Here is a 22,543-nt window from a genome sequence, read left to right on the forward strand (position 1 = left end):
GCAGAGAAGCTGTGTCCCAGGGATGGGGCCAAGGGGCAGGACTCTCTGGTTATGGAGCTTCAACATTTTGTTAGTTAACTTCTGGCCACAGGAAGGAGAGAGGTAAATATTTACATCTACCACAATTTGGACAATGAGAAACAGATATGATCATTAAAATTAACTGTAATTTTGCCAGGCAGTGGTGGCACACACCTTTAATCCCAGCACTCAGGAGGCAGATGCAGGAGGATCTCTGTGAATTCAAGGCCAGCCTGGCCTCCAAAGTAAGTTCCAGGAAAGGTGCAAAGCTACACAGAGAAACCCTGTTTAGAAAAACCAAAAATAAATAAATAAATAAATAAATAAATAAATAAATAAATAAACAAATAACTGTAATTTTAATGTAAAAAATTGCTATGTGACATTCTTCCATCTTCAGAGCCTTCCAAGATCTGACAGAGTGGATAGGATTTAGGCTGCAGCATAAAGCACACTCTCTCCCCACCCACTGCAGGCAAGACTTGAAAGAAGATACATGGCCAGCCTAGAAACACAGTACTTATGGGAGTACTAGGAGAGAATACCCTGCTTATTGCCTCACCTGTCCTAATCTACCTTCTCATAGGAAGTGCACTCCCCAAAGGAATAAACAGATGCCAGACACAATCAGAGAGTTCTTGTCTACTTGCTCGGTGAGGATGAATTTATGGTGATACTTCTCTTTTCTGTCCATGACAGGAGAACGTTCCAGACCAAAAAAACATCGACCCTCATCAAGGGGTATTATTGGCATTATTGCCCAATGTCTGATGGGGCTGATTGCAGTAATATTTGTACTCTTTTTACTGTGGCGCAGACGTCGTGGCAGGTGAAGTGTCTTACACCCTTCCACCTACTCTTCCATTCCCTCCATGCTCGGGAAAGGGAAGAGGCTTCCTTCACTTTGTGTCTGGACTCCATCTTCTTCTCTCTGCTATGTGTCTGCTGTGTTCCTCATATCACTGTCTTCCTATGTTCTGTACCCCACTGTCTGTTGGTCATGGTCACTCCTTTCCCTGTGAAGTTTGGGGATAAAATGACTTCATCTTTCACCAGAGAACCACAAATTGAAAACAATGTTAAACAAGTGGGAAATGAGCCAACCAACGTCAATGAGCCAACCAACCTCAATAAAACCTCAAAAGAAGGTTCAAATATGAAATCTCAAAAGAAAAAGAAGGTAAAATAAATTATTAACCAAAGTACTACCCCAGCACCAGTTAGAAAACAGCTAATATGATGGGGTAAGAGGATCAAAGGCTAGGAGGGGCTGGTTAGATTGGAAAAGGAGGCAGCACCAAGAAAGGCAGTGGCAGCCATGGTGTGAATGCACAGCAAGGACACCAAGCAGCTCCCAGGAATCATCAGCTCCCAGGGTCCTTCCCAACTGAGGAACCAAACAACAGTGACAGTGTCTCCCATTTCTTTAGAGCAAGAAGTAAGAGCATGCTCAGTGAGGACAACTGGACCCATCCATCCATAGTAAGTAAAGGCACTGACCCTCGGGAATCAAAGCTCCCACCACCTACCCGTCCTTCCACGGCATCCTGGACACCAACCACTGTCTCCTGTCTGACTTACAGAGCAGATCTTCTCTTCCCAGCCTCAGGCTGGCATTTCCTTTAGGCTGCCAAGCAGCTCCCAAATAAAGACATGGAGACTTATTATTAATTATGAATGCTCAGTGTTAGCTGAGGCTTGTGTAACTAGCTCCTTTACCTTAATTTAAACTGTTTCTATTCTTCTATGTTTTGCCTTAGGCCTTTTTACCTTTCTTTAATTCTGTATGTCCTACTTTCCTGCTTCCTCCACATCTGTCTATCTGACCCCAGATGACTCCCTGGCTTCTTTTTTTCTTTCTTTTTTGAGCCTAAATAACTCCCCCTACTTATTTCCCTGACTAGATGTACCACTTATGTATCCTCCCTCACTATTAGACATTCAGCTTTTTCTTAGACAAGTCATGTGCCTTAGGCAGGCAAGGCAAAACAACAACACATCTTTACATAGTTACACAAACAAAACACATCTTTACATTGTTAAAAAAATATCGCACAATACCAACCCTCAGGTATCGTAGGTCCTCACAGCCTTCCCAGCCACAAGAGACCAAGCCAGTGCTCAAGGGAGATTCAGTCCACCTAGGCTAGGCTGGCATGAGGGAACCACATGTCCAAGAGCAAGTTCCTCACCCTAATGCCTTCCCTGTTGTGTGTGAAGGTTGTGGGCATTCATTCTCCCTTAGGAAGATTCTCTACTGTATGTGTCTGGGTACCATGGACCACTGTGCTCCTCTTTGTCATAGGAACATGTCAGTCACAAATAACCACCGAGGAGAGAATAATCAAGATTTTTGTGAACTTGGAGATTTCCTGAACTGAATAATCCAGGTCTCTTTCCTTGTTACCTCTCCTCTGGTCCTAATAAGCTAGGTCTGTGAAACAGACTCCATAGGATGCAAAACCTCTAACTGGACTTGGGCATCTGCCCCGCCAGCAGGGCTTCAACGGGTTCTCGACCACCCTAAGGAGGGAATGTAGGGACAGGAGATACAAAGGAAAGACACCAAGTCTAGATTCTGATCAAGATGCCACTTTATTTCTCTTCCAGAAAGGTTTATATAGTTCCGCAGGGTGGGGGGAGCAAGAAGCTGCCATCTGCATAAGGTGGGGCAAGCTAACAGGATGTTTGTATAGGATGTTTACAGGGTGAGAGGGTCAAGGGCTCTGACTCAATGTCCTGTTGCTAGGCAACCTGACTGTAAGATGATCTAGTTCCCCATCTTATTGGGGGTCTGTATTTTTCCACTAACTAGAGATTCTGTCCTTGTCCCTGACACCTCCCCCTTATTAGTAATAATCTAAGGGCCAATATAAACCAGGTTCGAATGGTCTAAAAGGAGGGCTCTGAAAGAGGCTTTGCATGGAGGATTATGGAGGCCCTATCCCTCTAAAGGTAGTGAAAAGGTCCGAGAGGGAATGTCTCTCCAGACTCAAGCACCACAGGCGTCCCCATAGTGCGGGAATCGATGGACTGTGCAGTTTTTTGAGGGAGCGGAAATGGGTAAGCGCAAGGCTGTTACTGCACAACCGATATGCAACAGGGCATATAATCCAGGCTCTCGGGATTTTGGGGTACCATCGTCCCCAGCCTGTGCAGTCCCAGCTGCACTCCAATCATGCCTTAAGTGAGCCCTTTTCCCACACACAGGTGCAGCCTCCCCCGAGTGAAGGGGTATGTGTGGAGCATCTCTTATCAGGGGAAATTTCAACCCTGGAGTCCTGCATATCAAAGCAGTGGTAATGAACCTGGATCTGCCTGGCTGGCAGGTCTGTTATTTGGCTTCAGATGAACCCAGTGAGCCAGGAAAGTGCCCATAGCCCAAAGGCAAGGACCAGGAGCAGGCCTACAACAGGTCCTAGGAGGGAGGAAAGAAGGGTTGTTAGCCAAGGGGAGTCTGAAAAACTAATTCTAGAACCACCCAAGCTCTTGTTCTCCTTTTCTTTTTCTCTTTGTCTACTCCTTTTCTAACTTTTACTCTGCTATCTCTGACTACTCCGTTGTGGTCTGTAAAGAAGCAACATTTCTCTTTGAGCACAGTACAAAGGCCACCCTGTTGTAAAAGGAAGAGATCCAGGCCTCTCCTGTTCTGTAAAACTATCTCAGCTAGGGAGGAAAGGGATGACTCAAGGGCAGAAATTTCCTTTTCAAATTGGGCAATATCCTCATCTATAGACAGGTGAAGTTCAGAGTAATGTTGGTTGAACAGGACCAGAGAGGCAATTCCTGTGCCTGTTTCCGCTGCTCCAACCCCTAGAAGGACTGTTAAGGTGATGGCAGTAACAGGCTCCTGTTAAGGCAGTCGTCTCAGTGCGGCTTCTCTTCCTAGAGATCTAGGAATTGATCTGAAGAATAGGTTAGTCTAGGTGAAAGGGACCTAAGTGTCCTGAGTGGCATCATGCTCTGGTGCTACCCTGTTTGCTGTGTTACCTGTCAGCTACAGGCTGTGTCAAGCTGGCCCAACATGGCTATGACCACCTGTGACACCAAGGCCAGCAAGTCCAACAAGCCTTTCTGACACTTTGGATGAAAAATTCAGCACTGCCCTTGGAAACATGACTCCTGTTGTCAGACTGGATTTGACAAGCAGTGTCCCTGCTCAGCCCAGAATGTGATTGACTATGGGACTTGTACACTGTGTGAAAGGTCTCAAACACAGTTTGCTGTAAAGTTCCCACTGTCCCCCCACAGGAACTCTGAGCAGAGTGATAACAGAGCTAAAGGGCTGGTGGGGGTTGCTGTGGGTGAGGACAATAGCCTGGATTGCTTGCTGGAGGGACAGCATTTAAAACAGAAGAAGTTTCCTCCGGAGAGGGGCTATCTCTCCTGGGCAGATCTGGTATATTTACAGCTCTAACAAGGCCTTCAGGCAACCATCTGGGAGCAGAGTGTATCTCTTTTATGGCACCATTAACAGGATTTAGTCTTTCTGTGATGATCAGCAATGGTGTTAATGCTGAATGTTCTCCTACCTCACATCATGAGAATCAGAAGGCTGATGCCCCCCCTCCCCATCCCCTTGTGACTCTCTCACCATGAATGAAGGAGCCAGCAGGAGCCAAGGTGGAAAGGCTCTCCCCTCCCCCATCCAGGGCTCCACAAGCTCCCCTCCCCCCAGTGCCACTAAGACCAGACCTTCTACAACAGCAAGTATCTGGCCCCATCAGCACCCCAGTCCTGGGAACCACCTCCAAGGCCAGCTCCATCCCCCCCCATGAAGACAAACCAAAGCCAACATCTCCTACATTTTGAGATTCCTTACCATCACTACCTCCAGACCGGCCTTACTCTGTTGGAGCAGAAACATGATCTCAGAGATGGCCCCATCCTGCACACCAGGCGACTGCCCATCCAGAGACAAAATGTCCCCCATCCCCTCTAGCCACCCAGGGGAGTCATGGTTGCCTCGGCAAATCCCAAAAGTACCAGTAGCTACCCCAAGCCCTAGTTCCTGGCAGGCAGGGTTTGCGTTTTTCAAAGGCCAAGTGTTTAAGGAAGGTACTTTTGTTTTTGTCTGGCCCGAACAGTCTCTTGGCAGGAGGGGATTTTGTCTGTGCTGTATTTGTATCATAGGGAGAGTTACCGAGAAGTTTCTTTAGCGTCCAAGCTTTTGAGAACGGCTGTTCAAGTGAAGTAGTGGGAGTGGAGAGGGAACAAAGAAATCTGCAACTGGTTGTGATCAATCAATTGAGATAACTCAATACCTTCGGAGCAGCCCTCTAGGAAAGCCTCCTCGGCAGGGTCTAGAGGGAAGTTAGAGGCAAAATTGTTAAGAGAGGGATAAAGATGGGCAGGGGCAGACTCCTGAGGATTCCTAGCTTTAAAAGTCATGAGTGTCCCCTCTTCTATAGAGCGCAGGTCGTGATCCAAGGGACAGACCGAAGGCGCTTGAGAAAGTGCTCGGGGGATCTTAGGGCAGGTAGAGGGGGAGTGAAAAGCTTCTTAGAAGGTTTTTTCTCCTACATTAATAACCTCTTGTATGTCAGGGGAATGTTTATAGACCCTAAGAATGTCATTAATAAAAAAAAGGCTTTAAGGTCTTTTTTCTTTACCCTAGTTCCTTGTATCTTGAGGGACTCATTTAGGCCAGAAATGAATAAATCTTGTGACGATGTTGCCTGTCCCATGGCTCGTCACTTTCTTACCTGCCTCGTCTCCGCTCTCCTCTGGGATCGAGTCCTGAACCGGGCCATTTCAGGGGGATCCAACAACTTCACCAAGGCCTTGGTCTTCCTCCAGGAGACGACATTCCGAATCTTAAGAGGTAGTTTCATCCACGTTGGGCAACAGTCGCCCCGACTGCAGGGCTTCAACGGGTTCTCGACCACCCTAAGGAGGGAATGTAGGGACAGGAGATACAAAGGAAAGACACCAAGTCTAGATTCTGATCCAGGTGCCACTTTATTTCTCTTCCAGAAAGGTTTATATAGTTCCGCAGGGTGTGGGGAGCAAGAAGCTGCCATCTGCATAAGGTGGGGCAAGCTAACAGGATGTTTGTATAGGATGTTTACAGGGTGAGAGGGTCAAGGGCTCTGACTCAATGTCCTGTTGCTAGGCAACCTGACTGTAAGATGATCTAGTTCCCCGTCTTATTAGAGGTCTGTATTTTTCCACTAACTAGAGATTCTGTCCGTGTCCCTGACAGGCATCACCCACTTCAACCCCCACCCCACATCTACTACTACCTCCTGCCGCCTCCTTCGGCTACAAATCACAAGTCTCAGATGAGCTTTCTACTTCCATGCTCTGGTGACTCTTCTCTTACTTCCCCAGGTCACGTGACAACTCTCCTAATGAGGTAAGTGCTGCCACTTTCACTGTCTGCTTCCTCTCAATTGTCTCTGGAGAGATGGGGACACTCAGAGCCACAACTGTGTGTCCTTAGTTCCTCCTGCATCAGATGAGGAGCTGCAACTCTCTTACCCTTAGCCTGCTCACCTGCATTCTGCCCACTACAAAAGAGGTTACAGGTGTGGGTGAGCTAACACCTGTGTAGTTCCCAGCACAGACCCAATGGAGGAAGGGACACCCCTCTCCCTTGTCTCTGCTCATCTGAACCTGCTCTGGCCTTCAAAGGAAAGATTCCATTCCAACCAGTCAGAAGTGCAGGCTCTGGGATCTCACTCTGACCCCTCTTCTGCCCAGCACCCTAGTCCCTTGTAGTCTGGCAGATGGATTTAGACAAGAGACATCCTGTCATGTAGAAGACTGGCAGGTTTCTTAGAGAATGATGGGAGGCATGCTCAACAGTGAAGGTGGACATTGTCCAAAGGGCCACTGCAGATGAAAGGCTCTCAAGGAGCGAGAGTGGACAAAGGCCAGGGACCACGGCTGCATGTTAAAGTGGGGAGGGTGCTGTCTTCTAAAGTCTCTGGCACAGGAGGCCTCCATGAGATGTTTTTCTGTGCAGGACAAACAGACCATGTGGGTTGACTATAAAGGAGGGGACTATTGTGTGTCTATGTTCCTTTCCAGAAGCCTCCAGTCGCATAGTAACTTATATTCTTCTTAGCAATTGAGATGGTCACTTAGAGAATTTAAAGGCTGGCAATGTAGTCCTATTGCTAGAGTGCTTGCTGGCTGCCCCTGGCCTTGGTTTGATCCACAGAATCACAGTGGAGCACACCTGCAGTCACAGCACTTGGTCCCTGGAGAACATGGGGACTCCCTGGGCTTCATGAGAGCCGGTTCTCATGAACACACACACACACACACACACACACACACACACACACACACACACACACACACAAACCAGGTTTAGGGCAGATAAGATGGTTTAGAGTGTGAAGTGCAGTTTACAAATCAGACACCTGAGTTCAGTCCCCAACTGAAAGGTGAAAGAAGGGAAAGAGGAAACCCCTCCTGCAAGTTGTCCTCTGAGATGCACCCATGTTCTGTCTGTCTGTCTGTCTGTCTCTCTCTCTCTGTCTCTGTGTCTTGAGACTGACTGTATGATCATACTTTTCAGGTGGATGGCCTTCGCATTATTTCCTAAAAAACAATGTCCAGCAACACAAATACCTAAATTCAGTCTTCCCAACTCCACCAGCAACAGCAACTGTTTTCTATAATAAAAACAGAGCGATGGGACCTGTCCCATTACCTGCTGCTCATGTATTCCCAGTCTCCTGCCCCTCACTTTGGGGGGATAGAGGACGAGAGTCCCCAAAGGACACAACTCTGTAAACCCAGCCTTCAGAGTCATCAGAGAGAAAGGCAGATAGTGGATTGGGTAGCCTGTGGCTAGCAGGAAAGGGATTGCTAGTGAGGGATTGCACCCTTTAGACTACAGAGCAAGAGCACTTTATGAAGTCCACTGTAGCTGGCTAAGTAGTGATCAGAAACCTGGCTGTGCGCAGAGAAAAATGGGCTGTGGTAGGGGATGACCTCCACTGGCGAAAGTCCTCTGACAGTTAGGTGACTATGTGTGCAGGTCCTGGTATGAGATCTCTGCCCTCAGAAGCATGACAATGTGGATTGGCTGCTGTACAGTTCTAGGAGTCCAGTGGTAGCCACACTGTACCTATTTCCTGACATGGGATTTTTGCTATACACATGGCAGGCCATGAAATCCAAGGTCCTGCAAACAGGAACTGTTGTCTTGGTTGGTCACAGCTGCAGTTCCATGGTGGAGAGATACAATCTCCCATGCATGTGTGTTTGGGATTCCATTTCACCTCTCAGCTGTGACTTGTTCTCTACTCCCACAAAGCTAAGTGGCCAAGCCTTCAGCAAGCACATGAAGCACTCCTTGACATTTGCCCACTCTGTTCTCAGGTCTTCCTCACACACACTACTGTCTCCTTAGCTCCCCCAAACTAGCTCCTTCTCCTACTGGGGAATATCCAGTGTCCTATCACATACTCCAGATTCCTCTCTAGCTCACACTTCCTGCTCTTGTCACCACTTAGCTCTGTGGGGCCCTCTGTTCTAAATGCATCTGTCTCCCTGTATACCTCTGCCCCATTACTGTGACAGGAGAGTAGTGACTGAAAAGGGTGCATCAGGAAAGAAACTAGTTGACCATGAAGACTCTAAGCCTGTCCCTACCTGACTTCATACAGTGGAGCATACTCAAGTGATGCCAGGGATAGGATCTGGAGAGGTGGCTCAGTGGATCTAAGCACTTGGCTGCTCTTCCAGAGGACTCAGATCCCCATTAACCACACAGCTAAAAACCTTTTTTTTTTTTTTTTTTTTTTTTTGGTTTTTTGAGACAGGGTTTCTCTGTGTAGTTTTGCGCCTTTCCTGGAGCTCACTTGGTAGCCCAGGCTGGCCTCGAACTCACAGAGATCCTCCTGGCTCTGCCTCCCGAGTGCTGGGATTAAAGGCGTGCGCCACCACCGCCCGGCCTAAAAACCTTTTGTAACTGTAGTCTTAGGGGATCTGACACCACCTTCTCTCTCCAGGGGGTACTGGACACATACATAATGTACACACATACATGCCAGCAAACCACCAACCACCACCAGCACCACCAACACTACCATCACCACCACCACCACCATCACCACCCACATACACAGGCATAGAAGGACAGGCAGGGAGTGTACACAAACACAGAGAAGTGATTGCTAATTAAAGTCCTATAGAGGGCCTTGTGGATCCTAGCTTCTACCTAAGAGCTCAGTGAGATAAAAGGAAAATCCGAATGCATCACTTTGCATTCATAGTTACATCTGTGCTGACACATATGGACCCCCGGTCCTGGATCGAAGCCATGATTATTCTTCCTCTGTGTCTTTATTTTGCTCTTTGGGGCTCACACACCTGTATTCTGGGTACTTTCTTCTGTTATATCCATGCTTGAGATCCATTGTTTGAGAAATAAAGCAGTGGCCGCCCACATTTCTATATTCCCCATGGACTCATGCCCTGCTGAGGTCTGGGCTCATTTATCATGAGCTGACCTCACCACACAGAAAGAAACCAAATGATTTTGTTGCCATCTTGGCTGCTGACTTCATCAAGATTTAGGTGACCATATGACTTAGCCGTTATCTTAGTTAGTGACTATTGAAATAGTTTCCAGTGTTGAGAACCCTCAGAGGATCACTGTACTCCTAGGACTTCCTGTGCCACAGGCAGTCAGGTACACATCCCAGTCCTCCTCTTCCAACTTTTCCATTTTAATTTCATCTTCTGTATTCCTAATGGGATCATGGAATTGGGAGACTCAGAAGAGACTCCAACATGGGCTCTATTACCACATGATAAAAATCAATACTAATGTCATTTTTTTTTGGGGGGGGGAAGAGAGGTGGTTCAAGACAGGGGCTTTCTGGGTAACAATTCTCACTGTCCTGGAACTTGCTGTGTAGACAAGGCTGGCCACAAACTCATTCATATCTGCCTCCCGAGTGCTGGAATTAAAGGTGTGTGCCGCCACCACCCACTGTCTGTGTATCTTAAGGAGGGTATACCCAAACTCCATGGTACAGTTTTTGGATTGGCACATTGTTTTGCAGGATATATTTACAGATTTCTATATGAGTTTTCCCAGCCATATGCCTCCAACAATACCAACAGGAGCTAACGCTTTCAAACTGATAGTCTTTTAATGGAGAGAATAATGAGAGAATGCTTTGTCTAATATAAAAATCATAAGATGGTTAATAAATGTCACCAGTATAGAAAAATTGGACACTTATAAACATATACAAAATAATATATAAGACTTATCACTCATAAATTTTGAAGGGGATGGAGAACCAGGGGTTCTTTTTTTAAATACCAGGAACTTCTGTTTTAAGCATAGGATTGGAGGAGGAGAAAATGACTTTTGTACCGTGGGGCTAGAAGTTCTTCTTTTCTAGTTAAAACAAGGGGAATAAATGTTTTCTATGATCTAAAACTGTAATAACAGCTAACATGTCAGTATATATGTGCCTTCTTTTCTGGGTTTTGTATAGAGAGAGTATTCCCTCACATCAAGGTCATTTTTGATAATGTGCTAAGACGCTTACTAAAATGTGAACATTTTTTTTTTCTGTCAGGTTAGGAAAGGGATATAAAAGTCCAAGCAGAGGGTGTTGCTCTATTCATGTAGTGTGGACTCGACTTCCTTTTAATAAGGAGGTGTTGCCCAGCAGCTCTCTTCTGAGTCAGCCAGCTCCCATAGTCAAGACTGCTACTGTGCCTGTTTAGAAAAGATCAACAGCCGGGCATGTGGAGAGCTGGTTCTTTGAGAGGGTATACAAGTTTGACAGGCCCTGGGCCCAACTAACCAAAGGGAAGAGAGGAAGGACCCAGAGTGACTGAATCACAAAGGAATGAAGAAATATCACAAATGACACCAAAGAAATTCAGAATATTGTAAGGGAATATTTTAAAAATCTGTTTTCCATTAAGTTGGAAAATCTAAAGAAATGTAGGAAATTCTAGATTCACCCAAACTACCAAATTTAAACCAAGAAGAGATCAATAAATCTAACCCAACTCAAAACAACAAGATAAGATACTCTGTTCGGGTCTGGCAGTGAGTTGTGGGGCACACTTGCAGAAGTTTAGGGGCAGTGAACTGGCTAGTAGTACATCAATTTGACACAAGCTAGAGTCATGAGAGAGAAGGGAACCTCAATTGTGAAAATGCCTCCATAAGATCCAGGTGTAAGGCATTTCTCAATTAATGATCAATGGGGAAGGGTCCAGTTCATGGTGGGTGGGGTCCTGGGTTCTATAAGAAATCAGGTTGAGAAAGCCATGAGCCCCGGGCAGTAAGCATCACCTCTCCATGGCCTCTGCATCAGCTCCTGCATCCAGGATCCTGCCCAGCTTGCGTTCCTGTCCTGACTTCCTTCATTAATGGACTATGATATAGAAGTATATGGCAAATAAACTCTTTCCTCTCCTTTTTGCTCTTTGGTCATGGTGTTTTGTTGAAGCAATAGAAACCCTAAGACAGGCAGTGATCCTGTTATTTCCCAGAGAAGGAGTTTAAACAAAAAAGCACAATCCACAAAACATCCAGGATCAGTCCATGCCCTCCTTACACAATTCTACCAGGCAACTGAGTGCTCAGGAACAATGTCAAAACTTTCCAGAAAAAATGAGGAGGTGAAACCTCTTTCCTGTCTACCTTCAGAGAGGTGAAAACCCCTAAATGAAATACTGCCAAAATCAGTTGCAGAATTATAACCTTGACTATGTTTTAGGAACGTGGGTGATTTAACATTAGAAAATCCATCACTGCCTTTTAGAAAATTAACATATTAACCAGAAAACCATGATCATTTTAAAAGTAGGAAAATGGCCTTTGATTCATGCCCACCTATTATTTAGGTACCAAAGAAACAGATTATGAAATATGGGGACTCTTTGGAATAATACAGACATCTACTAAACATGAAATTAAACACTGTGATAAGCCTGTGGTTTTGAACTAAGCCCTCAGTCAGGTCAATATGGAGTCACTCACACTGCTAGCCTAATTTTCTTAGTAGTGCACACATGTCACCTGTGGACTGGTATTTGCTAGTTAGAGAAGCTGGGCTTCACTCAGTCATAGGTGTTGGTCCTGGGTAGCAGATGGGGTTGAACAAATCCTTAAGTTTGAGATACCTCACTCATTTTCCACCTGTAAATTCTTCCAGAGTACATTGCAGCCCCACAATTTCTGAACCTGTCCTGATTTTAAGGACAGTCTCATTCTAGACACAGGAATAGAAGCCAGTGTCTGTCTTTCACACAATTATTATTTTGTCTTTGACCAAATGTCAAGTATCAGGGTCAATGGGGACCCATGAGAACACTGCCTGACAGCAACACACCCACCTCCTACAGACATTCTCTCTGCCCAGCCCGTGGGAACATCACAAAAGCAGAGAGCACACACCTGACACCCAGAGCATGCAGAATCTGAGGCCAGAGCCGCCATAGGCTTTGAGAATAAAATCCTAAGGGCCAGGCTCATGACTCACCTCAGACCACAGGAAGGCCAGTGCCCTGGGCCTTCCCAGGTATGATGCCCATGACTTTGAGGTCAAATGAAGTTTGTGACATACAGTGGGTACCATGGATGTACAAAATTCAGAGGGGCCAATCATAGGGTACACTTGGAATGTCAGATTAGAAGAGTGAGGTTGCTTTAAGCCCCCTTTGCAACTGTGACCAAGCCTCATGGTCAGGTCCAGTTAGGTGTATAATGGGGAGACATGCTTCACTTTTGACAGATGGAGGTATATGGACAAGGACAAACAATTCAGGAGAAAGTAAACAAAAGTGTGTCAAACACCCATCCAGAGACCACTATTTACTCTTACATTTTCTTTCCTGAGTTTTTAAAATTTTTTTGTGAGTGTGTCTCACACAGTCCAGGCTAGCATCAAACTCAGTACATAACCATGGATGACTTTGAACTTCTCATCCTTCTGTGTGTATCTTTTTGAACAAAGTCCTGGGGATCAAATCCAGAGCTTTGTGCACACTAAGTAAGCTCTGCCTACAGAGTTACACCATAGCCCTCAAATTTTTACAATTAAATATTTGTTGAATGGTTCTTAACTTCTCATATCTGAGACTGTACATGTGTCCAGGTACACACACACCTGCCCAGCTCAGAGTTCTGTGAGGGCTAAGCGGGGCCTGGAATTAGCAGAGGAGATGAATCTGCAGTTAGAAAGCAGGAGTGGAGTCCTCACTCCCTGGAAAAGATAACTATTCTCAACATATTGCCACAACAGGGATACAAGTGAGGGTCCCCGGATAAAGACAGGCTGGTGATGGCCCAACCGGCTGCCTCATAACGGTGTAGAATATGATGTTTGTGTCACAGCTGGATGAGAATGAGATTGATAGTGACATGCAAAGAGAACCTGCAAACTCAAAACCTTCCAAGCACAAAATGTAAAAACTCTCAGAAGCTAAGAGCACTTGCTGTTCTTCTGGAAGACCTGAAGTTCCCAGGAACACATCAGGAGGTTCACAGCTGCCTGCAGCTTCATATCCAAGGGCAATGATGCCCTCTGCTGGCTTCAATAAGAACCATACACACATGTGGCATACTCACATACAGAGAGAGAGAGGGGGGTAGAGAGGAGAGAGAGAGAGAGAGAGAGAGAGAGAGAGAGAGAGAGAGAGAGAGAGAGAGAGAGACAGAGAGAGAGACAGAGAGAGAGACAGAGAGAGAGACAGAGAGAGAGAGAGACAGAGACAATGACACAGGCTAAGAGACAGGGATAATAAAAGCAAATCTAAAATAGGAGAAAACAACCTCACATTTCTCATTATAATTCAGGTTCTCACAACACAAGCCACCACCTTCTCACTGAGCAAGTTCAGGCATTCCCTGGGCTGATCTGCAGCCACAGCATGTCTGACATTGGGTCCTGTCCCAGTGCTGCTACATCTTGGAGGATGACTGATAATCAGGTCTGTCTTAGGATTTCTATTGCTGTGAAGAGACACCATGACCATGGAGACTCTTACAAAGGAAAACATTTAATGGGAGGGCTTATGGCTTAAAGATTCCGTCCATTATTATCATGATGGAACATGGCAGCATGCAGGCAGACATGCTGGAGAAGAAGCTGAGTTTTCTACAATTTTGATCCAGAGGCAACAGGAAGTAAACTGAGACCCTGGGTATGGCTTGAGCATAGGAGAACTTAAAGCCTGCTTCTAAGTGACACACTTTCTCCAACAAGGCCATATCTACTCCAACAAACCACACCTCCTAATAGTGCCACTCCCTGTTATCTTGTGCAGGACAATTACATTCAAACCACCACATCCCACTTCCTGGCCCCCATAAGCTTGTAACAATATCATAATGGAAAATATATTTAGTCCAGCTACAAAAGTTTCCATAGTCTATCACACATCAACAATGTTTAAAAGTGCAAAGTTCAAAGTTTCTTCTGAGATTCATGTAATCTCTTAACTATAATCTCCTATAAAATAAATATTAAAAAACACATGCTTTCAACATGTAATGGCACAAGATTTACATTACTCTTCTAAAGTGTAGGGAAGGGAGCATAATGAAGAAATACTGGACCAAAGTGAGACTGAAAATCATCTGGACAAACTCCAAACTCTGCATCTCCAGGTCTTACTTCAAACTGCTCTTCAGATCTACAGCTTCTTTCAGCTATGTTGACCACAACACATTACTCTCTTGGGCTGTGTCCACTCCCTGTTAGCAGCTCTTCTCAGCAGGTATCCCAGGGCTCTGGCATCTCCAACATCTTGGGGTCTCCAAGGCAATCCAAGCTTCTCCTTACAGCTTCACACAATGGCCTCTCTGGTCCTGCATTTAGGGACACCCCTGACACATGCCTAGCCTCAGTGGTTTTCCTTAGTCAAGGAGGAAAATTCCATAGCCCATTTCTTCCATCCCTAATCAAAACCAGGTGGCCAAAGCTGCCTTGTTCTGCTGCTTGCTGGTGCTGTAGTGTGACCCCCTTTTTTATTTTCATCTCCACCAATTTTCTGTTTTTCTTGGTTTCCTTCACTGCCTAAGCATGTCTGTCCTGAAATTCTCTTCATAGACCAGGCTGGCTTCAAACTCAGAGATCCCCCTGCCTATGCCTTCCAAGTATTGGGATTAAAGGCGTGTACCCCCACACCCTAATTTAAGCTTTTCTTTAATTTCTTTTCACCTGTTGGAAACTTAGCTTCGTAGGATCTTGCCCTGAGGCCAGCACTCCCTTTATTCCATTTCTTAATATGTTTATCTCTTTGAATACACAAATTAGTTCCATTCCACTCCCTCGTGCCGTTTCTCCTCAAATTGTACATTTTGTATTTTTTCCGTGCTCAGCTTTCTCTTTTTCATTATAAATCTGTATAAGTGTGGCCAGTCATAAAAACACAACAGAGTCTATGCTAGGTGGTTTTGAGATTTCCTCTGCCCATGGAATTAATCCAAAACACTTCACTTTAGCCTCAGGCAGACTTTTGGGACAAGGACAAAACGCAGCCATATTCTTCACCAAAATATCACAAGAACAATCTCTAGGCCACATATTAATATTCTTCTCCCCTGAAATCACTTGACAGGGCCCCATAGTTCAAATAACTCAACACCAATGTCTTCCATGTTCCTGCTAGTCTGGCCCATTAGCAGTACTTAGAGCATTCCACTACTTTCCTAATCCAAGCTTCCATACTCCACATTCCTCCAAATGAAAACATGGTCCAGCCTATCACAATACTCCAGTCCCTGGTACCATCTTCTGTCTTAGCTAGGGTTTCTGTTGGTATGAGGAGACACCATGACCACTGCAACTCATTTTTTTGCTATAGCAGAATTATTTGTTGAGAGTGAAGAATATCAATTTTGAAACAATAATAATATGACCTTAAAAAACACACGCCAATTCAGTGAACTTTACTTTGTTATTTATTTAGATGGAAATTTCAATAGAATTTAACACCTGATTGAAGCCTGCTCATTTTGTGGCTCAGTTCACCATCTTTGTTTTTCTGGTAACCTCCTCTGATAGACTGTCTGTAGTTGCATACATAGATCTTGAAAAGCATCCATTATTTTTCCTTCTTTTTTTTGGAATTATCAAAAGCCAATTGTCATTTGAGAGGTCCAAGCTCACCTTCTAGAGAATGACACCTTGTAGAGCAATAATAATCTCTTCTAGGCAGCCCTCACTCAGTAGAAGTTAAATTGTTCTTCACATTTAGATTAACCACAGAGTTCATGAGCCAACATAGAATAGAAAGGTAGAAAGGTTAGCAGGAATTTAGATGAGATGAGTCAGGGAAAGCAGATGAATAGAATTCATGTAGGTATATCAATTAATAAAAAATTAAGCAAGTTAGTCACAAATGAATTGAATTTTATATGATATCCACAATAATTAACCTTTTAAATCGTAATCCTCAAATGCACAATAGGACCCAGAGTTTATTCTGCAAATTTAAAATGCAGGATATTATCCATTATATTTTACTTCAAGATTTGAAGTTTAAGAGTGTGTCTGTCTAATCCAACCTGTTCTCACTGTTCTATTATTTCTGAAAAAATCCATTTCCCTGTTTTGGAAACAAAATTCTATATAAGTAACACCAACAGTTAATTTTGTCAAATTATCATAACCTAAAATTATCATGGAAGAGAGAGAGTTTCAGTAAAGAAGAGTATACATTGGTGAATCTATAGGTGTATTAGCTGCTGTATGGTGACTTCCCCTGAATTAAAACATCCTCTTTTGGGGGGGCGGGGGAGGAGATTCAGGAAGCAAATGAAATTCACAAGTTTCAGGAAGTTTCTGAAGCTTAAAATATTCATAAGTCCATTCCCAAGGTTACACACAGGCTAACAATTGCTGGGGAGAAGAGAATCTGAAATCAGTTGAACTGCCTATGAGTCACATGAGGAGTGCAAATAGATGCAGTTTCCATGAGTCATCATCCATGTTGGGGTGGTCTTTTTGATATTGTCTTCTGAAGTTCAGTACCAATATCACTTTAATATTATAACCCTAAAGGAAAAGTGAGCTGTTTGTTACCCAATGTTAAAAAGATTAGCTACACTAGCTAATATTCCTAGTAGTGCTTCTCCTTGTTTTTAATACATAATCTTTTCAGATACCATCAAACAGGTAAGGAAATAGATTATAATAATACCAAATTTTAAACTGTAAACCTTATTAAAAGCAGTTTTAGTGTGAGACTTTCCCCTTTTTCTGAATGCTAATTTCCTGGGGCCTAACAAACAACACACACTTGATCAATCTTCAGAGTTACAAATATTTGCTAATCCTCACTAGGAAATAATCTGTACTTCACAAAAAGTAAATAAGAAATTTTTACAAAGTAAAATAGTAATGAGAGTATTATGTGTTTTTATTACTTTATTTTATTTTTTATGTTTTTATTATTTTATTTTTAAGATTTCATGTGTGAAAACAAGTGTAATTTTAATAGGCCATCCAATGTGTTTGCATGAGAGATTCTTATAATTTATTGGATAGTAAGTAAGTGTGCTATTACGTATTTCTACCATAAAAATAACAATTGTAAACCAAGATTGACAAGTACATTAAAAACATATGTCACTATGTTGAATGTGATTTTTTGACTCCATGGAAAATAAATACACAACATTTTAAGAATGACATAAGTAATAGAAAATTATTTAGCCGGGCGTGGTGGCGCATGCCTTTAATCCCAGCACTCGGGAGGCAGAGGCAGGCGGATCTTTGTGAGTTCGAGGCCAGCCTGGGCTACCAAGTGAGCTCCAGGAAAGGCGCAAAGCTACACAGAGAAACCCTGTCTCGAAAAAACCAAAAAAAAAAAAAAAAAGAAAGAAAGAAAATTATTTACACTGAAATTCTTGGATTTTTTTTTTTTTTGGCCATTAAGCAGTACTTAAAGAATTCCCCTGCTTTCCTAATACAAACTCCCATACTCTATACTACTCCAAATAAAAACATGGTCCAGACTATCACAATATCCAGTCCCTGGTACCATCTTCTGTCTAAGTTAGGATTTCTGTTGCTGTTAAGAGACACCATGACCACAGCGACTCTTATAAAGGAAAACATTTCATTGAGGTGGTAGCTTACAGTTTCAGACCTTTAGTCTATTATCATCATGGAGGGGAGCATGGCGGTGTGCAGACAGACATGGTACTAGAGAAGGTGCTGTTACATTGATCCACAGGCAACAGGAAGTGGTTTGAGACACTGAGCTTGGCTTGAGCATAGGATACCTCAAAGTACACCCCCACAGTTACATACTTCCTTCAACAAGGCCATACCTACTACAACAAAGCCCCATGTCCTGATAGTACCACTCCCAATAATCTTATAGGTACCAATTACATTCAAACTACCACAAGGACTCAGGACCTAACAGCTTGTCTCACATTGGCCTCCAGCAATACAGTCACCTTGCTAGGGACAGGGGCAAGAGGAGAGCCATTATGAAGACCTGAATGTTCTAGAAAAGGTAGTTGGCAACAAGAGCACACAGTGTGATGGGGACAAGTGACTTATGAAGAGGTCTCAGTTGTTGGAGTATATTGTGTCTGGAAGTTCAGAATAAAGCCAGGAAACCCTATCGAGAACCATTCAGCAAGAAGGGCTCCATAAAGTTGTAGCACAAAGCTGTATTCTCAGAGGAGCCACTCTGCCAATGGACTTACTCTACAATACCCAGCAATTGTGCATCACCTCCTGGTGACCATCAGCCAGGTGCTCCACCACCAGGACCTGCAGCTGCTCCTCAGCTCCACCTGCCAAAACTCACCTGCATTCTCTACTGTCTGAATCTGGGAAGATCCCACTCCTCGGCTCTCAGGAGGGTGGTGGGAGAACCAGCTTCTCATAGACAAGTGAGAATAGGGTGTGCTGAGGGGAAGTGTGCAAAACTTCACCCCATTTCTAGGGTGACCCTGAAACCCAGAAGCCATCTGCTCCCTCAGGAGCAGATAGCATCTGTCCCATTGTGGCTGTCACACCCTTCTGATCTTCTAGGTGAGGGTGCTACTTCAAGTCCTTGGGAAGACCTTGCTGTTTAAGATACTGTCTAGAATGTTCCACAACATCCCCTTCAAGACCCATGTACATAGATCTGAAGTGACTGAGCCCTTAGGGGCACAGCTTCACAATTACAGACAGAAGAACTGGGCTCTGAGTGTCTAGCCATTGTGCCTAGAACACTGCCCCTTCAAGTAAAGCTGGGTCCTGCCTTGGTTTCCCATCACCAGGTCATGCCATTACACCTTCCACTTGAGGCCCTTGTGGGCCAGGGACTGTATCAGGAATTTCAATTCCAGGCCTGTGTGTGAACTGAGATTGGGGCTGTAAAAGCAGCCACACTTGTCTTAGGGATGACAGGGTCACATGATCTCAAAAAGGAGCATATCTGCCCTCTAGAGCAGTGGTTCTCAACCTTCCTAATGCTGCAACCCTTTAATACAGTTCCTTATACTGCGGTGACCGCCACCCCCAACCATAGAATTATTTTAATAACTATAGTTTTGATACAGTTGTGAATCATAATGTAAGTATCTGATATGCAGGATATCTGATATGCAACCCCTGTCAATAGGTAGTTCATAACCCCTCTCAAAGGGGTTGAGACCCACAGGTTGAGAATTGCTGCTCCAGTGGATGCTTCCTGCCAGAAGGAGCAAAGCAGTCAGGTAATGGGAAGAAATGGGGAGAAGCAGCATGATGTGAAGGGAGGACCCACAGGAGACTGGAGGGGTCACAGTGGGGTTCAAATGTTGTCAGTGGTCATGAGGAGCTGAGTCAGCAAGGAGCTTATGGAGTTTGATTCGCCAAATAGCAAAGCTAAAGGCTGGAGAGGCACCTGGGGAGTGGAATAGTCTCCAGAATGCCCCTTGCTGCTTCTGAGCTTCCTCCTGCTTGCTGCTGCTGTGTTCCTGCTGTATGCGACATGGTGTGCATACTGTGTGAAAGGATCCCACTGTATCTAGTACAGTGTGTTGTTGGATTTTCTTTCACTCTAGCCCACATAGGAACATCATAATTTTGTTGTTTGTTTTCGCTCTTCTGGGGACCAGCTGCCACCCAGCTCCCAAATAAATCACACAGAGAGGCTTATTCTTAAATATAAATGCCCAGCTTTAGCTTGGCTTTCTGCTAGCAAACTTTTCTTAATTTTAAATTATCCCATCTACCTTTTAAAAGCCTCTGGGCTTTTTCCTTTTCTTACTTCTGTAATCCTTCTTTCATTCTCACTCCATGATTGGCTCTGTAGAGGGGTGGCTGTCCCCTAGCATCCTCTTCCCCTTTTTCTCCTTTCCTGCTCTTTTTTCTCCTTCTATTAATCCTCTCTCCTGCCAGCCCCACCTATCCTTTCTCCTGCCTTGCTGTGGGCTGTTCAGCTCTTTACTATATCATCACATGTTTTAGACAAGTCAATGTAACACAGTTTCACAGAGTTAAAAAAATGCAATATAAACAAAAGTAACACACCTTAAAATCATATTCTCCAACAATAGTATGATTTTTATTTTTTTGGAAAATCCCACCCCTCACTGGGCATTTTACTTTCAGATCATAATGAAATAATGAAGATTTTTTTTTATAAGAGCAAGGATGCTTAGTTAGATCAATGATTTGACTGAACTTTCTGAGCCAGCCTAAAAGATACAGGTGACTAAGACAGGTAGTGCAGATGATTACGGAAATAGTTTGGGTAATTCTGCCAATTGTTCCAATAAGAGACACCAAAAAGACAAAAATAGGCTAGAAGTCACCTTCCCCTTGGTTAGATGTGGGATTTGTAGAGGAGGGATCCTGAAAATAAGAAAGCCTCATGCATTATAGACCCATGGATCCTGCCTGTTGGAAAACAGGCTGATGATTAAACAAGGCAATTATGTCTCTATACCCAACGTTATGCCTGGTTCCTCGGTCATGTAACTTAGAGAATTAATCACAGGCCCTGGGATGTAGTTTGAAAAAGCAATGTTGTGAAAATAAATTAAATGCCCCTATTGTATATAAACAAAGATGGACAGTTAGCTGAACACAGGAATGAAGTTTGTTGGTATCTGCTACACTGAAATCGCAAGCAGCTTCCTGCCAATACAAAAGGAACAGGCTGAAATATACATGGCTTCCTTAAAACTTTTTCTACCAGTTATAAAATAGTCATTACTTTGCCGTAAAGATGTTATGGAGGGAAAATTAACATAACAAAAATGTTAAACTGCTTCTGGGCTTTTAGGAAAACATGCAACTTGTTATCATACTGTGATTTCTCTATGTGTAAAGATTTTAATTTGTTTTTGGAAAACATACAACTTGTGATTGTAAGGTAATCTTTTCTTGTGTAGAAAATTTTGTCTTATGAGGAATAAAAGGAATAAGAGAAAAATGAGGAACATAGAAGGGAAACATCAGGAAACAAGAAGGGAAACATCATTGAAGTAGAAGGAAACAGCAGGGAAGAAGAAGGAAACAGCAGGGAAGAAGAAGGAAACAGCAGGGAAGAAGAAGGAAACAGCAGGGAAGAAGAAGGAAACAGCAGGGAAGAAGAAGGAAACAGCAGGGAAGAAGAAGGAAACAGCAGGGAAGAAGAAGGAAACAGCAGGGAAGAAGAAGGAAACAGCAGGGAAGAAGAAGGAAACAGCAGGGAAGAAGAAGGAAACAGCAGGGAAGAAGAAGGAAACAGCAGGGAAGAAGAAGGAAACAGCAAGGAGGAAGAAGGAAACAGCAGGGAGGAAGAAGGAAACAGCAGGGAAGAAGAAGGAAACAGCAGGGAAGAAGAAGGAAACAGCAGGGAAGAAGAAGGCAAACATCATTGAAGTAGAAAGAAACAGCAGGGAAGAAGAAGGAAACAGCAGGGAAAAGGAAGGAAACAGCAGGGAAGAAGAAGGAAACAGCAGGGAAGAAGAAGGAAAACATCATTGAAGTAGAAGGAAACAGCAGGGAAGAAGAAGGAAATAGCAGGGAAGAAGAAGGAAACAGCAGGGAGGAAGAAGGAAACAGCAGGGAAAAGGAAGGAAACAGCAGGTAAGAAGAAGGAAACAACAGGGAAGAAGAAGGAAACAGCAGGGAAGAAGAAGGGAAACATCATTGAAGTAGAAGGAAACAGCAGGGAAGAAGAATATATCACAGGAAGAAAATAAGCAGCAGAAAGAGAAAACTGAAGTGAAGAACTAAGCTTTGACACCAGATAATATCTCTTGGGTGTTAATGCACTATCGCCAAAGAAACACCTCCTCTCTCCTTTCTCTGACTTGCTAAATGATGGTTCTCTCAGCAAAACTGTCCCTGTGGATACTTTGGCATGGTCACTCTTGTGGGACTGTCTGCACCTTAGAGTTGTTTGGCATTATGTCTCTGTGAGAACTGCCACATGGAGGGAGTGACACTGTTAGTGCCAGAGCTCTGGGGAGGAGAAAACTGTCCAGCATCCAGCTGCAGTGACTGATGCACAGCTCCACACACATGACTCCTGGCATTGTTACCGCTTTTCTGTAACCTATACCACTGCCATGGGCAAGACAGAGACAGAC

The 22,543-nt window shown here is 44.1% G+C and overlaps 2 protein-coding genes across 18 annotated transcripts in view; both read left to right on the plus strand.

Annotated features, from left to right (window-relative positions):
- The window catches only part of LOC121826732 (cell adhesion molecule CEACAM1-like), a 56,129-nt gene extending 48,428 nt beyond the window's left edge, over positions 1-7,701 (plus strand). For 2 of the 7 annotated variants that reach the window (XR_013051851.1, XR_013051869.1), the window contains 5 exons: positions 721-850; positions 1,078-1,201; positions 1,452-1,503; positions 6,227-6,379; positions 7,553-7,701. Coding sequence is in view for 2 of the 7 variants with exons in the window: in XM_076573649.1 (XP_076429764.1) it covers positions 721-850; positions 1,078-1,201; positions 1,452-1,463 (266 nt within the window). In the remaining 5 variants the exon portion in view is untranslated. Of the gene's footprint in view, positions 1-496; positions 639-720; positions 851-1,077; positions 1,202-1,451; positions 1,504-2,326; positions 2,412-4,272; positions 5,568-5,638; positions 5,846-6,226; positions 6,380-7,552 lie in introns of those variants that run through there. The other 5 variants (XR_013051854.1, XR_013051855.1, XR_013051852.1 and 2 more) reach the window with 5 other exon arrangements.
- LOC143273511 (cell adhesion molecule CEACAM5-like) overlaps positions 1-22,543 on the plus strand; it is a 386,206-nt gene that overhangs the window by 258,194 nt on the left and 105,469 nt on the right. The gene's annotated exons all lie outside the window — the stretch shown is intronic.

The sequence above is a fragment of the Peromyscus maniculatus genome, chromosome 1, assembly GCF_049852395.1.
Source record: "Peromyscus maniculatus bairdii isolate BWxNUB_F1_BW_parent chromosome 1, HU_Pman_BW_mat_3.1, whole genome shotgun sequence".
NCBI lineage: Eukaryota > Metazoa > Chordata > Mammalia > Rodentia > Cricetidae > Peromyscus > Peromyscus maniculatus.